Here is a 19,182-nt window from a genome sequence, read left to right on the forward strand (position 1 = left end):
ACGGGAGGCAGTGCTGCTCTGACAGGTAACACGGGATGGGTTTTCCACCTGGCTCATGGCTCTTTCTCCAGCAGAGAGCAGATGTGTTACAAAACACCACACTTCTCTTTCTTTTTCATATTTCCAGCCTGTCAATCTACAGAAGACACAGCACCAGCAAAGGAAAAGCCTCCTCAGAGCTGGCCCTTCTCTGGCTCTTCAAAGGGAGCAGAGCTCATGGTAAAGCCACCGACAGTGGCCAGTAATTAAGGCAAAATCCTTTCTTCAAATACTCCTTCCACCAGGAATCGTGGATGGGGGAGCCAGCTGGAGCTCTGCACACAGAGCTGCTCTTGCTGTATCCCCCAGTGCAGCCCTGCCCCAGCCTCAGCGTGGCAGCAGCACGGGCAGGACCCAGGCAGGCACTGCAGAGAGGATGCCAATTACAAATTTCTAGCAATCTGAATTTATAATTGGCTGAGATTTCACTCGGCAGATAATGCACTGCTGTCCTGGGCACTCGCTGTATCTAGGTCAGGCCATTAGTTTTGCTCTTAATCTACACACAGCTTTAATTTCGTCTTTAATGCCGACTTCCAGCCAGTGCTCAGCATCTCGAGCCATCCCACACCCACAGAGAGGGAAAACCAGCAGCAGCATCCTGCTGGAGGCTCCCAGCCATGCTCACACAGCAGCAGTGCTGGTGCTGCCTGCACTGGGCAATCAGAGAACCGTGGAATGGCATCTGCAGCTGATAACCCTTGGCATGAACCTTGCCAGGGAAAGAAAATGCCACCGCATCCATCCCTGGCACCCCAGCTTCAGAAAGCTCCTGGACATGATTCAGCACTCCATCCTCTGCCCCATCCTGCCTGGGATCCCCATGGCCCCTGCTTAAATCCAGAAAACTGCTCACACTGGCTGGAATTGTAATTTACAACATTAACAAATGGAGTTGAAGATGCACAAAATAAACCCATCACATGCATTAAAGGGATTAATGATGGTTCCTAAAACATCTGGAGGTGTATAACACAGTATGGATGGATCATTGCAGAGCATCCACAGGGAAGTCAGGCTGCTGGCATGTGCTGGAGACTTTAGATGTAAAACCAGCTTGGAAGAAAGGGGAGCACTGGGAGAAGGTTTCTCATTTACGCATACTAGTCCAGTTTCAGGCACTCAGCTCTTCTAAAGAGACAAAAAAAATTCCCCACCAAAGATAACTGTGGAAAGCACAGCCCTTCTGACAACAGGAAGTTACTCACTTCAAAAACCCAATTTTTCATCAAAAAAATCTAACTTGAAAGGCGTTCCCAGCTCACTCAGGATGCGGGATCAAAGCCAGGGATTAAGTGCATCTGCTCACTGCTGGCTGCCTGAGAACACTGCAGAGCTCTGGGAGCAGCCCCCAGCTCAGCAGCGCCGTCCTGAGGAGGGGACAGAGGGGCAGAGCCCCCGTGGGCAGGGACAGGGGCACAGCCAGCGAGGCAGCAGCTGCTCCACTGGCCACAGGTTCCCGGGCAGCAGCATCCTGTCAGCACACATTTAAGGATTTCAAGTATCTCAGGTACTTGCAAGGATTTTCATTGCTGCCAAGGAGCACACAGTGGTCAGAGCTTGGACTGAGGCCATGTAAGAGATGGCACAAGATGCCAAAACAAATACTGGCTCTGTTGGTGAAGCCTGGCATCAATCCTGAGCACTTTCTGCAGTGGAGGAAGAGTATCAGGACAGGAGTCACCCAAAACCAGCCCCACCAAGGCACAGCCAGAGGCAGGGATGTGCTGGAGGATGAACCAGAAGAAGGACACACATTGAGGTCCTCTCCAGGCAGCTGTGGCCACCCTCAGCCCTGCTCCTCCAGCAGCTCCAGCCCTGCAGAGACTGAGGAGCTGGGCAGGATGAACAGCACAGGAAGAATGCTTTCAGCAGAAGAGAGCTTCCATCCATGGCCAGAATCACTTAAGACTTATTTAAAAGGGAAAAGTGTTCTGGCAACCTGTTAGGCTTCCTCAAAAGGATTTGCCTGGCTGGCACAGACTGGATCAGGAAGGAATATTCCAGGGTTTTAATTTCTCTGCCCAGGTTTTATTGCATGCAAACATACATGGTCACTGCTTTTGAAGGTTTCCAATTTGCTAATTGAGACGTTTCCTCATGGAAAAAGAATGTCCTGGACTATGGACACGGCTGCTGGCGCAGCTCTGCACACCAGGGAAGCTTAGGTGAGGATGATGAGATGGGAGACAGGCAGGCAAAGCAAGCCTCCCCAGGCCCCATCTGGCACCAGCCCAAAGCCAAACCTGGTGGCTGGAATAGGAAGAAGAAACACCCAGGACATCCCATCCCATTCCTCATGCCATCAGGGCTGTTTAGTCACAGCACTGGGCACCTTGCAGCAAGTTCAGGAGAGTTTGGAGATGGGGAGGTGGGAAACCAGCCCAAGAAACTGGACATCTAGGAAGATTTCTTTCCAGGCACCAGTTTGTTTAAAAACAAGGAGGAAAAAATAATCTGGTCTGCACAAAAAAAACCCCAAGTGTTCTGTGTTTTTGCTGGAGCATTGAAGTATTCCTTCTGCCCTCAAAATACACGAGAGTGGAGAGAGTGGTTTTGTTCCGAACATGAACAGGTCAAAAATCCCAGAAACGCACTTTTGGGGCAGAATGAGCCTGGAACATGAAGGGAGAAAGGCCAGAGGTAGCACAGCTGAGAAAGACATGAGCAGGGTTCTAATGGGAACATGACTGCTGCCACAGTCACACCTCACCAGCATGACCTCAGATGGGACTTGATGTAATTTTTTTTTTTCATTTAAAAAAAAAGGAATGAAAAGTGTTTTGCAGGCTTATTCAGAATGCACGGGGATGGAGAGGGAATTCAAACTTCATACAGGTCAAATATCATCCATGCAGGTTCACATCACGTTCACTGCAACCGCCGCTCCCACTCAGAGACAGCTTCAGAGCGCTCTGGAGGAACCCTGCATCCTTACCTTCAGCTTCTCGAAGCGATCGCTGAGCGACGCCACTTGGTGGTCCCGGTGGCGGCCCACCAGTTTGCATAAGGCACAGATGAGCTGGTCATCAGCGACACAGTACATGTTCACCTTCTCGTTCTCGTGCTCCAGGCACGTCAGTCCGCGGAAGTGCGCGTCGGGCACAGGCTCCACCAGCCGGTGGCTGGTGAAGGGCTTCTTGTTGGGGTGGGTGGCGCGCAGGCAGCGGTCGCAGTAGGACACCTCGCAGGTGATGCAGGTCTTGACGGCGTCGCGGGGCGGATCCTGCTCGCAGAACTGGCAGGCGATCCTCTCGCCGGCCACGGACATGGTAGGGCTGTTGCGGTAGGTCCTCTCGCGGCGGCTCTCGCTGGGGGAGTTGGGGCCGCTCAGGGACGCCTTCTGGAAGCGGTCGATGATGTTCTGCAGGGTCACATTCCTCTTGAGGCCCTCCAGGCCCCGGTGGTTGAGGGAGATGACATAGCGGCAGGTGGGGCACTGGAAGGCGGTGATGGGCTCGATGGACTCGCTGGAGGAGCAGCTGGACACCAGAATGCGGTGGGCACAGCTGAAGCACAGGCTGTGGGCACAGGGCAGCAGGAGGGGGTCCTCAAATAACTCCAGACAGATTGGGCAGGTCAATTCTGACTCCAGTGTTTCCATCTTTAGTTAACACAATCCTGATTCAGCATCAAAAACCGGGGAAGGTGGTCAGGAACCTGCAAGGAAGGAGAGCAGAAATGTGAGACTGTAGCTGCACTCCTGGGCTGCTCCACTCCTCCAGCAGCAGGTGCCTGGGGGGTTGGACACATCACCCATGCAACACCTTGACACCCTTTGCATTCTGATGCTGTCAACTCCAGCCCTGCCAGGCCCCTGCAAACACAGGCTGGAGCTGTCTCATCCCACATGGAGCAGAGCCTGGAGTCGCAGTGGGACAGGAGCCGCATGGAGGGGATGGGAGAGGAGGAGAAGCAGCTCCTCTCACACCTTCCAGCCCAGCCAGGGCAGGACCTGGACCACAAGGCTGGAGACAAAACCAGGAGAAACCACATGATTTCATGTTTGTGTTGGTGTGTGCTGCCAAGACCAGGGCGTGGCCGTGCTGGCATTCCACGCTGCTCTGAATGGCACAGAAAAACCTCTTAACATCCCCTCCAGCAGCTCCAGGCCTGCTTCTCGTGAAGGAGAAAAGGCAAATCATGTCGTGGAAACTCTGAGCAGAGCAGGTTGGGAGCTCTCAACATCCCATCCTGCTCCCTGCTTTTCCTGGCCATTGCTTTTTGGAGCAGGGTGGGGAGGGCATAGCAGTGAAATTATACTTGGCAAAGTTCCACTACTGGCTGTCCTCTGCTGCACTCCACAACAGCCAGGGATACCTAAATCAACTCCAGCTGGAGGCAAACAAGCTGTATTTTTAGCTTCCTTCCATTGCACGAGGCTGGAAAACAGCTCCCAGCAGGCAACTCAACCTGCTGCTCCCAACTCTCGTGTGCAGAGCACCAGGAGCTGCATCCCAAGTGCTACCCAGCCTCTGCCAGCATCCCAGCATGTTCCCAAACAGTCAGGCAGTGACATGGAACCGGATCCTGCCTCTCCTCTCTCACCCACCACCCCGTGCACAAGTGGTACCTCCTGGTTTCCTCAGCCACAGCAAGGCAGGCTCCGAGTGATGCCCACTGTGGTGTCCCTCCCTCAGTGTGGATGCAAGGAGAGCCCTGTTCAGTCACAGCCACAGGGACCCCTCACCCTGGCACTGCTGCAGGAACTGACCCTGTGGGAAGCAATACGGTTGCTTCCAACCTAGCCTTGTTTTCACCCCTGGAACACCCTGGTGTGGTGCACAGGCGCTGCTTGGGGAAAAGATGAAAAACCCTTCCCTGTGAGGGTGAGGAGGCCCTGGCACAGGTTGCCCAGAGAAGCTGTGGCTGTCCCTAGGTCCCTGGAAGTGTTCTAGGCCAAGTTGGAGGGCGCTTGAAGCAACCCAACATAGTGGAAGGTGCCCCTGCCCATGGCAAGAGATTGGAATTGGATGAGCTTTAGGGTCCTTCCAACCCAAACCAGCCTGGGATTCTGTGAAAAAGGGCTGTAACCAAAGCATAGGGGGATAACCCAGCAGCAGGAGAGGGTCTGGCTGCTGGAAGCCCCAGGCTGCTGCTAGCACCTGCAAATGGCAAACTGCACAGGTGCCACACTGGGCCATGCCCATCCCCATCCCACTGAACATATCCGTTCCATCACCCCCACCCCACTGCACCATCTCTTCCCCATTGTCTGAAATAGGATGTGCAAGTGCCTGGAGGAAACCCTGAGCTCTTCCCTGCACCAGCTCAAGGGGCTTATAAAATAAATCCCTTGGATATTTTCATACGTTCATGCTGAAGCAGCTCTTGCTGGCCAAATGCAGCCTTGCACACACATTACACACATTTAAAGCTATTTTTCTTTTCCCCAAGAGTGACAGTGGAGAAGCTGCTGGATCCAAACAAGCAGAGGAGCACGAGGGCTCCCAGCAGCTTCCTCTGCACAGCCCACAGAGGTTTCTGAAGCCTGGGAGCTGCTGCAGCCATGGGAAAGCAGCGGGAAGGAAACTGCTGCTGGCCCTGAGCCTGCTGCCTACTTGGGCTGCCCTGGATCCAGGGGGTCCCCCGTGCTGCAGGCCTGGGGATGAGGGGTCCCCATACACCCCCAGTGCTCTGGGCACCTCCCACACCGGCCTCTCCCTGTGCCAGAGCTGCAGCCTGGCACCAAGAGCCCCGGGGCAAGAGTGCCTGTGCCACCCTGGCACCAAGAGTCTCTGTGCCAGCCCAGCTGGGAGCACAGCCCCTCCTGCCTCCCATCACTCATGGGTTCTCCCTGGTCAGCAAACACAAAGATGAAAAAGAAGAAAGGACAAGAACAGGATTTGTTTCATAGCCTAAGACTGGGAAAAAAATTTAAAAGTCAGGATTGGTGTGAGAGGCTCCCCAACACCTTGCCAGAGCCAGATGTCCCACAGAGCAGCATCTCACACTCCCATATCCAACTTCAGGCTTCACATGCAGCTCCATTGCTATCCAAGGGAAAACAATGCAGGAAGTTTAAACAGCCTTTGATTTTGTTACTGAGGGACACTTGTACATTAATCTTGTTTTCCTTGCTGGGACATGACCTGTGACGGACCCAAGAGGAGCCTCAGGCTGGGACAGAAACTGGAGCCCTCTCAGAGGAGTGGAGGAGGCACAGGAGCCTGCTCACAGGCAGTGGGGCAGCAGGGACAGGAGCCTGCCTGGAGCTGCAGGAGCCCTGCTGGAGGAGCCCCCTCCGAGGAGGAAGGGCAGCCCTGCTCCAAGATGCTACACCTGGCAAAGCAGCCATGCTGCCAGCAGAGCCTTTCATGCCTCTCACTTTGATGTTCTCTTTGATGTCCAGGACTGACACAGCTCATGGAATAGTTGATTAGATTAAAATGTGTTTTCTTTAGAGTCATTAACTCCCTAAATATAAAAGTTGTAAAATACTACCACTGTTTATAGACAGCCCTGTGTCCTTTGTGCCCAAGAGTCAGTGGCCCTGTCCATGCTGGCCTGCAATGACAATGTGCAGCAGCAGCAGGTTAAGAGCATGTGACATCCAACCAAACATTTTTCTGTGTTGATCTGAGCTTTGCCCAAAACTGAGGGAAAAGGGGGAGGGGGTGGGAAATCAATGACTAACAGAAAAGATGGGGAAGGGCAGCAAACCCAGGGGGGCAGAGCTGAGGATGATGCAGGGCCAGTGCAGAGCCAGTGCCACGTCTTCTGGGACACAGTGACCGTCGCTTTTACTTCCAGCCCAGGTGGTCTCCAAACTCTGTGTGCCAGCCTGGGGCAGCAGGAGCGTGGTGAGGGTGCATGGGTCACCCTTGGCCAGTTACACCAAGGGATCCTGGATACAAGGGTTCCCCCACCTCTTCTCCCAGATAATTATTTTCACAATATCAAAGCTCTTCATCACTGCCTCAAGCTCACGGGTTTGCCAGGAGAGATGCAGAGGTTTGGCACCAAGGGAAGAAGGAAGGAGAGACATGGAAGGAGGGATGCTGCCCACATCACCCCATCCATACCTGGGAGGGAGACATCCTGGTGTACATCACCTGAGGCCACAGGCATCCAATCCAAAATTCATGCTTTCCTCTCGAGCAGCATCCAGGCCCCATTTTTACCCATGTTTTCCAAGTCCACATAAAATTCCCTCTGGTCTTCCCCAGCATCAACCCAGGGCAGAATTTGGCCAGCCTTCAGAGTCCCACACCAGGATATCCAGATGTGTTCAGACAAATGTTAATTCTGCAGGTTGGTATTTTCTGCACCAAATATGATTATTTATTTCCCCTTCCCCTTTTTATCCCTCTTTTTTTTTTTAACTTCCCCTCCCCCTCAAAAAAGCTCCAGCCGAGATTGCTCAGCTCCTTCCAAGAATGAGGCTTTAGAAGAGCTATGCTGCTCCACCCGTGCACTAACGAAAAAAGTAATAAAATATGGCAACCCTTTCCTTAATTGGCACAGTGACAGCAGGATACAAAATCTGGGCAGCAGTTGTCTCCATCCTTTTTGTTGTCCTTGGGAAAACGAGTTCAAACCCGGATCAGTGTTGAGGGGAGGACAGAACAGCCCGTGCAGCAGCCACATCTCGTGTATCTCATTCCAGGGACCCGTCCTGCAGCCCAAGGGGAAGGGGGAAGAGGTCCCCCCTCCATTTCCCCAGCTCTGCCAATGACCCTGCGCTCCTGCCAGCTCAGCCTTCCCAACCAACCGGCCTGGATCTGCCCTTGGGATGGGCCTGTCCAGGAGAAACAGCGTCCTAGGAGGAACACAGCCCCAGCTGCATCATCAGCAACAGCTTCTGACCCAAGGAAGGCACCCCAGCGAGAGGGGAGGCCTCCAGGCTCCTCCAGCCAATTCACATCCACCGTTACGCATTCCTTCTGTGCTTTATTTCCATCAGCTGTGCATATGTAACACCAAATTTGAAGCTCAAAGCTGCAGCCAGCACAGAGCACCCCTTGGCCACATCATCGCCTCTACTCCTCCCTCCCAGAACACCTGAACACATCAAACAGAACACTCCCACTGTAAGAACTCCAGATTTGTCTGAGGCTTTCTGAAAATCCCAATGATCTGTCTCCCAGCTGCCCTTCACTGCCATACTAGAAAAAGAACATCACCTGCTGCAGTTAAACTGAATTCCCCCTATAAAAGCCTGTGTTGCTGCCCCTAATCCATCAAATTGAACCAGCATTTCCATAACCAGCTTTAATTATTTTCCAAGCCAATTTGCTTAGTGCTAAAGCAAGGTTGCTCCACATAATTTCCACTGCTCTCTGTGCATCTCTTAAATGAAGGACAGAGCCAGGAGGCTTGGTTCCCATGCAGTAGTTCACTTCAATGAGAGACCCCTGTGTGCTGGCAGTTCAGTTGCTTCATTCTTGAACACTCCAGAAGAGCCACCAGAGCCCAGCAGGCACTGGCCATTTGTGCTCTTTAACTCCTCCATTTGCACTGCACCTTATTCCCTCTGGGAATTTCACCCTCATCACTGCCTTCACTGATGGGATGAGACCATTTTGCTCCATCACAAAATCCCTTTACTCCTGAATGTCTCCTGTCAGGCTCCAAGGTGGGGAAGGGCTGTCTTGGGCATTCTGCACGGGACAAGGATGCTCCAGCTAAAGCCTACAAGGTCTCCGCCTCATTCACCTCCATGATGTCAGAGAGGCAAGCACGAAGAAAAGATCCTTTTTTCATCTCTAGTGATATTCTGGCACAAGGGAAAATTTTGCCTCTTTTCTACAAATAGCGCCCGGGAAGGTGACAGCTCCTGGAGTGCTCCCACAGGACCCCAGCACAGCTTGGGTCCACATGGGGCTCCCAGGGGATGCAGCATTTTGGAGCCCTTGAGCTGCAGGGTGGATCAGGAAGGCATTGCCTGCAGTTTGCTCCCTGGCTCCTGCAGCCATACAGCAGGAATCATGCCACGTGGATTCCCCATCAGCTGGAGGGGTCTGAAGACACCCCAGGCAGCCATGGCACACACTGCTCTCCGGGACATTATGGGGCAATTCCCCCTGACACCATGCAGGAACCTTCCCCTGCCATCTCCATCAGTGGCCTGGGGGCTGACAGGACACAAAAGGCTCAGGACACCTCTCCAGTCCCCCCACTGTGGCAGAGCCCTGGAGCACAGCACAGCTGCTTCCAGCTCCTGGGGAAGACAGCAGCTCCCCGAGGTCCCCAGCACTTGCCTCCCTAATCCGTGAGACCTGGGGCTGCAGCAGCCAGTCTCAGGCTCTGGCAGGTCACAGACCACGGCAACCCTCTTTCCCACATGCTGCATATGTCTGTCTGTCCGTCCGTCCGTCCATCCCCCCTGCAATGAAACCCACAGTCCCTGCCTCTCTGCCAGCAGCTGCCCCACAGCTCAGGGGCTGAAGCCAGGGGGTCACAGGGGGTCTGAGGGCTGGGAGGGGGCCGTGGCACTGACAGGGACAGCTGCAGGCACAAGGCTTTGGCAGGAGCAGACCCACCAGGCCATTGCAGAAGGGAGTGACCCCCTTCCAGCCTGGCCCTTGGGAAAAGCAGCTGGTGAGCAGGCATGCCACCAAAGTGGCACGTCCAGCATTCACACAGCCCTGGCAGCCCTGCCACCACACCCCCCACCCCCCGCAAATTGTCCCTCCGCTCCTGCCACAGAACCCACCGTTCCAGGTCTCACCACCCCTCCCCTCCCTCACCTCTCCTGCAGCTCTGTGCTCTCCTGCCACCCTGTTCTGCCAACCTCTGCAGCTGATGCTGTGCAGCAGGCGAGCAGACCCAGCAGCTCCTGAAAACAGCCCCGCTCCCAGCTGGCTCCTGCCAGAGCACACATGGCAGCAGCCTTTGATCTGAGCCTTTCTCTAGGCGCACCCTGTGGCTCTGCATCCTTCCCCTCTTCCTCAGCCACCGCCTGCAATGCAGCTCCAGCCCAGCCTCGTTCCTACCACAGCCACCAGCCCCCGGCCCAGCAAGGATGAGGGAGGGCATATGGTGCTCTGGAATAATCTCTGGGCTCCAGAGCAAGTCACGGCTCTTATCCCCCAGATGGACGCTGCAGAGATCACACAGCTCGGCATAGAGGTCTGCCTTGCTGAGGAGGAGGGCACTGCAAGGCAAAGCCCTTGGTCTCCCCAGAGGCTGGAGCAGCAGCAGCCAGCTCCTGTGCTCACAGCCCCAGTGCTGTACTAGGGGACCAGCATCCTTCAGGGTCTGCACCCCACGGGGCACACCAGGTTTACCCCCACTCCAGTGCTTCCTAGAGGACACCCAGCGCAGGACACCGGCACAACTCACCCACAGAGGAGGGGAGTTCAAAGAGGGGCAGAGACATGACCACAGTGAAGGCAGGGCTGAGCTCATGGCAAAGCCCACCACGGGAAACAGCCAGGAAACCAGACCCAGACCTGGGAAGGCAGCAGTGCTGCTGTCACATGAGCGTGACCACAGTGAGGGGCCAGTGCACCCCAGCAAGGAGCTGGCCCCGCACCAGCGCTCCCCAGGACCCCTCGTGCTGTGCAAAAGGCAAAGCTCTGCTGCAGGGATGTTTTCTGGGGGGTAGAATAACAACAGATCCTCAATCAAAGAACGGGGGCTCCCCCTGCGCAGCACAGTCTCAGCCCAGCAAAGGCACAGAGCCCAAGAGGGGCATCCCACCATGGTACCCCCAACCTGCTCTGGGCATTGCCCCTCTGCACCACCTGACTCCTGCTGGGAAGGGAGAAAACTGAATGGGGCCAGGGGAGCCAGAAGGGCTCCAGAGGGGATGGGAGCTGCTGCCTGAACCAAGGCTGTGTCACGTCCCTGCTGGCCCGGGGCTGCCGAGCGTGCTGATGGAGCTCCGAGGAGCACCCGTAACCCCGGCACCATGCCAGCCCAGCCCGTGGGACACACGCTGCCCATGCCACCGGCTCAGTCCCATTTTGCTGCTCGGTGCAGCCGCAAAAGCAGCAGCTCCGACCCCCTGGCAGCTCCCGGCCCCACCGCACGGAGGCTGTGCAGCCAGCCCGGGGCCTGGCCGCTGTCCCGACCCCTCCAGCCTCCCCGGCCCACAGCGAGATCGGCTGCACTTCCCAGAGACACTGCGGGACCCGGCAGTCCAGGGGCCATTGTGCTGCTCTGCGCAAGGTTAAATATATCCGCACAGCTCCTCGGGCTGCATTCCTGGGAGGCTGAAAGGATAAACAACACTTCCTGCAGGAACTGGACACAATAGGGGGATAATTAGCGCTAATGCCCAGGGCAGAAACAAAGCAGGTAGCAGATATTTTGGACTTCCACCCTCCTTCTTCCCTCTGCACCCCCCTCCCACCCTGCAATGCTCAGGAAGAGGCACTCAGACTGGCATAACTGGGCTCCCGGGCCACCTAAAAGAGATTAATGATTTAAAAGGAGGAAAGCTGCCTCTTTCCAAAGGGGCTTCACCATCCCAGGCACACGAGCACAGGTCTCGCAGACATGTTTCTCTCAGAGCCAGCCCGGCTCAAGCGAGGCCATGCCCGGAGGGTCCCAGCACAGGAGGTCTGGAGATGGAGCTCCCAGCAGGGCACAGCCAGCCGTGCCAGCGCTGCCCAAAGCGCAGGGACAGCGAGCTCCCATCGCTGCGGGAAGGGACCCACGGCCCCCACGGCTCCCTCCGCAGCCAGCCAGATCTGCTCCTCATAGTCACTTCCTCTCCATCACACCCAAGGCCCAACTAGGGCTTGTTTTCAATCTACAGCAACTTTTAATCCTTTTTCCTACCCCAGTCCCTTAGGAGCGCTCCAGAGACCAACCACATTTCCCAGTCCCCCTCCTGGTGCTGCGGAATGACAGAGCGACCCAGCGCTCCCTGGACACTTTTCCAGCGCATTACACAGGTCATTTAAAGCCTTTCAAGACAAAATGCTCCCACGCCCTGAGGTGACTCAAAGCCATTAGCATCTCTTTGGGGAGGCCTCTCCACTGCTGCACAGGAGCACTTTTGCCCATCATCTCAAAATAAAATAGATTTATAAACAAAAAAGCACCAATTCCCCTTGGCTCAGCTTCCCGCTGCAATATCCCCGGTCAAGGGGCTGGATCTCTAGAGAGGAGGAGGAGGCTCCAGCACACAGAACGGACAGGTATGGCAGAGCCACTGGCTGTCCCCATGTCCCATGGTCTGCTCTGAATGTCACCGACACCCACAGTGCTGCCATTCACACGTTATGAAGCACACCAAAGGATGCTCCACCAGCAATACCACTGCATCCTCTGGGACCAGCCCCAGGCTCACTCCCCCAGCCACCCAGGAGCGGCTTCCTGAGCCAAGGGCACCAGCACAGCCGTGCCCCTGCAGGACATGGATTCCACGGCTCATGCCAGCACGGGGACTAACTGCTGAAGGCAGGCACGGAGCTCCCAGAGCGAGGGGAGAACCACGCAGCTCACCCCATCACCCCATGGCTCAGCCTGTGGCAATGGACCAGGAACAGCCCAAATCCAGCACAGGCTGCATCCCGGAGCACACTAAACAAGTCCACCATCCCCACCCAGCTGGGTGGAGAACTTGGACCATGCTGGTGCCTCCATTACCCCTGTCCCCAGCCAGCTTGCCTCCACCACACTGCATCCCTCCAAAGCTCTCTTCCCTGCTCTGAGGGGCAGCCAGGGTAATTTTGGCAGCATGCAGGAGCTCTGGATCTGCCTGCCATCCCTTTCAGCTCCGCTCAGCTGCAATTCAGGACATGAAGCAGGTAACTGCAAAGGTAATTTCCTCCTGCCATCCCTGCTCCCTCCCTGTGGGCTCCCTGAGAGAGGCAGAGGCTTCTGGCTGGCGACAAGAGGCAGGGCACAGACAATACCTGCTCTCACACACTGATAAGTTCTTTAATGATCTGAAAGGAGCCCAAAACGCTCCAAATTTTGCACCTGTCATGATCACAGACGATTCCAGAGCCGCCCTGGGGAGTTTGACCCACCAAGGTGCCTCCAAGAGCACCTGACACTCCTGATTCCCCATGGGAAACGACTGCGGCTCCACAGACAGGCAAAGCACACACCTGCTGAGGAATGACAAGTGGACACAAATTCCTGCAGCGCTGGAGGGAGCACAGCACTCTGCAGGGTCACTCTAGGACTGACCACAATGGTGGCCAGAGGCTTGGGAAAGTACTGACAGGAGCAAAAGAGTTTTAAAAAATTCCACCTTAAAAAATTGATAGTGTTATGTGTATAGATATATATTCAGTGTGGCAGGCCTGTGGTCTGCCTCATGCAGGTGCTAGAGCACTGAGCAGCACCACAGCCAGCAGAGCCAGCACAGCAGCATCACGACAGTGCTGGGGGCAGCCTGAGCCAGCACAGCACCCAGTCCAAACCCCAGCCTCCTTAGGGAAATGGTGAGCCAGGTCACCATGCAGTTCAAAACCCCCGCCCATTGCTCCCCTGAGGAGGCCCAGGGGGCAGTGAAGGAGAGCAGCTGCTCACAGCCCCACCCCTGAGCTCAAAGGCCAGTGCTACTGCCCCAGCCCACCCCTGCTCTGGGTTACTGACCGTCCTTGAGACCACCCTTCCCTGCCTCGCTGCATTCAGTCCTGTTACACAACCAGGTTTGTGGGGTTCTCTGAGGATCATCCACAAAATGCATTTAAGCTGCTCTGTGTCTCTTTGAAAAAGGAAGCTAATTTATTCCTCAGTATTGCTGCTGTGGTGTCAGAGGATGCTGCAGGCTCCACCTGTGACAGCTGGCACATTGTCACCTCCCCTGTGCCCCCACAGAACCCCACTCCAGCCAGGCCTCTGCCTCCTGCCTGAATGCAATTTTCCCCCTTCAGTCAACCAATTCAAGATTGGGTTTGTGTAGTAGTCGCTTTCCTGCATCTGCAAAGCGAGAAATAGACTGAGCAATTCATTTCTCTCTGAGACACAAATCTCAGTTATAAACACAATAATGACATTCTGCAAAGGCAAGGAGCCCTTTCATTTGGAATCCCATGGAAAGTGTGTGAAGCTGGGGGATCCCTGACACAGCTGGCACACAGACCAGCTGTGTGTGTTCCTGCATGGATGCAGCACGAGTCCCTTGGATCTGCCCTCAGACTCTCAGTGATGCAGCAAGTTTCCACTTATTTCTCACATTGGCTTTTCACAAGCCTGTGGGTGTGGGTTTTCCTTCTCTAGCAGTCACCGGATAGTGAGATCTATAAAACACAGTTTTGAAACCTGAGAGCTTGTAGCATCCAACTGCAACATCTGTAAAAAAATCCCAGAAAAAATAAAAAACTCCAACTCCTCCAAACAAACAAAAAACTCCCACAACTTTCCCCTCCTCTCCCTCTCCCCCATTTCCCTTCACACTACTGAGAGTAAAAAACTCGTAACTTGTTTAACCCACACAGTGGCAGCAGCATCCCCATTCATTCACAGGCTGCTCTGGCTGAGATTCCATTCCAGCCAGATCCCACCTCCACCCTTTTCCTGTCCAAGGGCGGAAATCTCACGGGAAATGCCCAAAAGGAAGCAAATCAGATGCCACCACCCAGTCGGGAAGACCTGGCGGCAGCGCTGGGCTCCTGCAGCAGCAGCAGCCCCTCACTGGCACCTCCCAGGCAGCCTCCCCTTCAATAACAAACAGTTTCCATCAGAATCACCACAAGCCTTTTCCACTTTAAGGGACTCCCCGGATTCAGCACAGTCCAAAATGCTCCTGGACCTTGGCAAGGCAGCGCTGGCTGAGGTGGGAGCAGACACAGAACACATCAGGCCTTCCCACACAGCTGGGCAATGGGGGCCTGAGGCACTGCAGTGGGGCAGTGTCCCCTCCCCAGTGCTGGGCTCTGGGAGCAGTCACTGGTGCAGCACTGGGAGCATTTGGGACAGCCCACACCCCTGTGAGCAAACAGGCATAGGAGAAAGGGACATCATTCAGGGGGAGGGAAAGGGGGACAGGGACATGATATTTAGGCTGGACATCAGGAAATGTTTTTTCACCCAGCAGGTGACTGGAAACTGGGACAGTCTCCCCCCACCCAGGGAAGCTGTGATGACCCCAAGGCTGTCAGAGCTCATAAAGCACTTGGACAGCACTTTCAGGCAGATGATGAGATTCTTGGGGTGTCTGTGCAGGGCCAGGAATTGGACTTACTGATCCTGATGGGTCCCTTCCAACTTAGCCTACTCTATGATTCCATGACAGGGATGACAGCGGCGCTGAAACACAGGGAACGCCCCAGCAGAGAAACATCCCCTGCCCTCCTGGCACCCAGGGCACTCCAGGTTTGTTTGCTGGGGGAGGAAGGCAAGCCCACAGTGACAAGGGGATCAGTGAGCTGCACGGAGGCTGACTGGCATGACAGAACTGAGACTGCAAGAAAAGAAGATAAAAAGTGGTCCAGCCTGACCCCCTCACCAGCATCCCAGGTTTTTGTCACTGGAGCAGGCCTGGGGGCCAGCAACCCACTCCTGTCCTTGCTGTGTTAAAAGGCATTACTGGGGGCTGGGGGCCGCCTTCCCCATGGCAGTGAGCTGGCAGCCCCAGAAAACAAGGGCAAGGCTGTCCCCATCCTGGTCACAGGGCAGGGGGCCAGAGCAAGGCAGAGGGCTGGACTGCCAGCGAGCACAGTGGCTGTTTCCTGAGGAAGTGCAGTGCATCCAGAGGCACAGAAAGGGCAGCTCTGCCACTGGCCATGCTCCCTGCGCCAGGGGCTGGGACAAAGACAGCAAAGGGCAGAAGATGAAGCCCCCACATCCTGCCAGCATTGGCAGGGCCCCACCAGTGGCACCCCAAGGGCCAGGGCTGCAGCACGCCTTGCTCTGTCCTGCATTCTCCAAAGGATGACACAGCCACAAGCTCCGGGCTCAGCACCGTGCCCCTCCCTGCACCAAGGATGAGAGGCACGTCCAGGGCCGCTGGCACAAGGTCCAACCCAGTGTTTCCAGCACTGTGTAGGAGCACGCGCAGGCGCCCAGGATGCCAGGGGTGCGATGTTCCCTGCACGCCACTGCAGCCCCCCGCCCTCGCACAGCACAAGGCGCCTTTCAGAGCCACACAGACACAGCATTCTCCTGCTGGTGACCTCCCTGCCCTGGCATTTCTGGGAGCCAGGCTCCACAGCAGCAAGTGGTGGCGTTGGAGGCAGCAGCCCGAGACTGGTCAGCAGCATCCCCACGAGGGTGCTCGCTGCTCAGAGGGGCTGCCAGGGCTGCCTCATTAGGCTGCAACACACACTCACTTTCCAGGCAAACAACACCAAAAACAAGGGAAGGCAGCAACACAGGCTCCAGCCTCCCCAAGGCTTTGTCCCCATCCAGAAGGGAGCTCAGGGGAGCAGCCACAGACCCCCTCACCCCAATGTGGGGAGCACCAGGCTCAGAGGGGTTCCCAGCAGGCTAAGGTGGGTTTGCGATTGGCAGCGGCAAATCCTTACAGAGGAACAAAATAATCACACTGCTCATCAGCTTCCTTTAATGAACCAGCTGTGCAGCCTGCAGAGACAGTTCTGGTTCCAGCATCTCTGATGGAACAGCCCCGGTCTCTCCAGTGACCAGCCTTTGGGATGCACCAACCCCCTAAAGCCAGGGCCTGACCCAGGAGCTGAAAGGCTTAAGGCGCCCCTCCCCAGTACAGAAGCCCCAGGTGACAGTTCAGAAGCCCACAGAAAGCCCAGGGGAGTCGCAGCGTGGGTTTGGAAACACCTATCCATCCATGGAGGGGATGGAGCAGGAGACAACATAATCCTGGCTTTAAAACTAAGTCATTTATCCATCTCACATGGTCCCAGGGCCAATCCCACTCTGCTCACAAACTGGCACACACACTGACACACAGCCCTGAGCCGTGCCTGGACCTTGGGGGCCAGCACAGCTCACCCGGTGCATGCTTTGCAAGGCAGGCATTTATCACCCACTGCAGCTCCATCTCTTTTGCAAAGCAGCACTTCCAAGCCAGGCAGGACGTGGGCTGTGCACAGGCACGGCCTCCCAGCCGCCATGGGAGGCTGCACAGGGCACAGACCCAGCTAGGATCGCAGCAGCCAGCACATCAGGGCTCTGCAGCCACCTGCCTAAACCCAGACAGCTGCTGCTGTCGTTGGCATCGATTCATCCTTCCTCCTTGTATTGCTATTGCACTTACTGTCTCTTCCCAGGAGCACCCTCAGGGAGCAGCCTCTCGGTGCGAGGGTATTCCAGCACTGCTGCCTGGGCCAGCCTCCCTCCTTCCCTCCCTCTGTACTGTGGCCAGTTTTACTACCCCTCGGTCAGGGGCACCAGCCAAGCCTCGAGTCTGCTCTTTGACGGTGAAATGCAGCACAGACCACCTCAGCACGGAGCCCATGCCAGCCGGGGGAGCGGAGGCAGCTCTGCACAGCCCCTCCAGCACAGCCCGAGGGGTACTGCCCGCTGCCGCCGGGGTGCAGGAGGGAAGGGCGCTGCAGAAGGCTCTGGGAGCGGCTCGAGCCCACACTCAGCGCCCCCCTGGCAGGCCGACAGGTCGGTGGCACCTCCCAGGTTCGCCAGACACTGCCCGATGATGCCCCCCTGCCACCCGGGAGCCAACAGTGCCCTGTGCTCCGCCAGGCACCGCTGCCAGCTCCCGCCCGGCTGCGGCAGCTCCTCCGGCAGAGCCGGTCTCCTCGAAGCCGCCTTCCGACAACAAAAGCCGAGCCGAAACCTCCGGGCTGGCTGGGGAGACCTGGGCGGCAGCCAGGAAGGGCAGGAGCCATTAACGCCGGCGTGTCCGGACTTGAGGGAATGACGGAGCAAGCGGAGCCATCTGCCCTCGCCGGAAACTCCGCAGACCGCTGGGCAGAACAGAACGGCCCTTCACCGCACTCCAGCCCTCGCCAGCTGTGCTCCAGCCCTCGCCAGCTGCGCACACAGGGGCAATAAACTGCGGCTGGCATGTTTGTGAGGCAAAACAGGAAAATAAAGCGCGAGAACGAGGTGACACTCGGGCACGTTTTCCAGCAGTTGCACAGGTCCTCGGCGCAAGCAAACGCACTCCGCTGCCCGCCCAGCAGTGACACCCCAAAGCTCGGGCAGCACCCCGGACACGTCTCCCGACCCCCGGTGCCCGGGGGGCAGCGCCGGCACACCTCCCGCACGCGGCCGTGTCTCTCCTCTGTGGCTTCCGAAGCACCGGTCACGGAGCCCGCTACCGATTAACTTCCGTGGCCCCGGAGTTCACCAGATTCCAGCCCCGCTGGGAGAAGGGGTGTGGGGGGCCCAGCAGGATCAGGGCAGCACCGGCCCCGCACCGGCTCTGCGGCGGCGGCGACGACCCGGCACCACAAATCGCTGGGAGCTGCCGCGGGGCTGGGCAGCGAGAGGGGACGCGCCAGTCCCCGCCGTGAGACCCGGGCTGAGGCGGAACGGCGGGGGCGCGACGCGGTGTGCGCGGGATCCCGAAAGCCGCGGGCGGGGAGCCGGGAGCCGGCCGGTTCGTAGCCCCGCCGGTAACGCACCGCCGCTCCCCAGCAGGACGGCCCTCGGCGAATCGGCGGAACGGGAAGGCCGCGGGGAGCCCCGAGCGGGGACAGGCCAGCCGGGTCTCCCCGCTAAGCGGCGGAAGGTGACGGAGCCGGCCGGCAGACGCACTCGGCAACGGGGAGAGGCGATAGGGAGCGGGGGGAGCCGGCAACGGCTCCCGGGAGGGGCGGCAGTCCCCCGCCCCGGCACTTGCTGCAAACCCGCGGGAAGGGCCGCGCCGGGGCCCCGACGGCCGGGTTCGGTGCTTCCTCCCGCGCCGGTACCTACCAGCGGGTCGCGGCATCCCCTCCCCGACTCGGTGCCGCCTCCCGCCCCGATGCCGGTAGCTACCGGCGGCCCGCGGGAGCCCCCCCGGCCCGCCCCGGTGCGCCCGCCCGCCCCGGTGCCGCCGGTACGTACCGGCGGCCCGCGGGAGCCTCCCTGCCGCTGCCCGGGCATCTTGGAGGCGCGGGGACACGGCGGCGGCGGCGGCGGCGCGCGCGGGGCGGGCGGGGCGGGGCCAGGGAGAGCGCGCGGCCCCGCCCCTCCCGTTGGCCCCGCCCCGCCGCAGGTGAGGCCGCGGCAGCGGCGCCGGGAGCGCGCCCGGGCCTGGGCGGCACCGCGGGGCGGGGGGACATGGTGTGCCTCTCTGGGGACACTGGGTGCCACTCTGGGGACATGGTGTGCCTCTCTGGGGACACTGGGCACCCCTCTGGGGACACT

At 57.5% G+C, this 19,182-nt stretch overlaps 1 protein-coding gene across 1 annotated transcript in view; it reads right to left on the bottom strand.

Annotated features, from left to right (window-relative positions):
* The window catches only part of MID2 (midline 2), a 63,148-nt gene extending 44,202 nt beyond the window's left edge, over positions 1-18,946 (bottom strand). Inside the window, exons 1-2 of the mRNA XM_059483092.1 lie at positions 18,880-18,946; positions 2,978-3,699 (exon numbers count right to left, since the gene is read on the bottom strand). Of these exons, the coding sequence (XP_059339075.1) occupies positions 2,978-3,643 (666 nt within the window). The 5' untranslated portion in view covers positions 3,644-3,699; positions 18,880-18,946. The remainder of the gene's footprint in view (positions 1-2,977; positions 3,700-18,879) is intronic.
* Between the last annotated feature and the right edge of the window lie 236 nt (positions 18,947-19,182).

The sequence above is a fragment of the Ammospiza nelsoni genome, chromosome 15, assembly GCF_027579445.1.
Source record: "Ammospiza nelsoni isolate bAmmNel1 chromosome 15, bAmmNel1.pri, whole genome shotgun sequence".
In the NCBI taxonomy this organism is placed as follows: Eukaryota; Metazoa; Chordata; class Aves; order Passeriformes; family Passerellidae; genus Ammospiza; species Ammospiza nelsoni.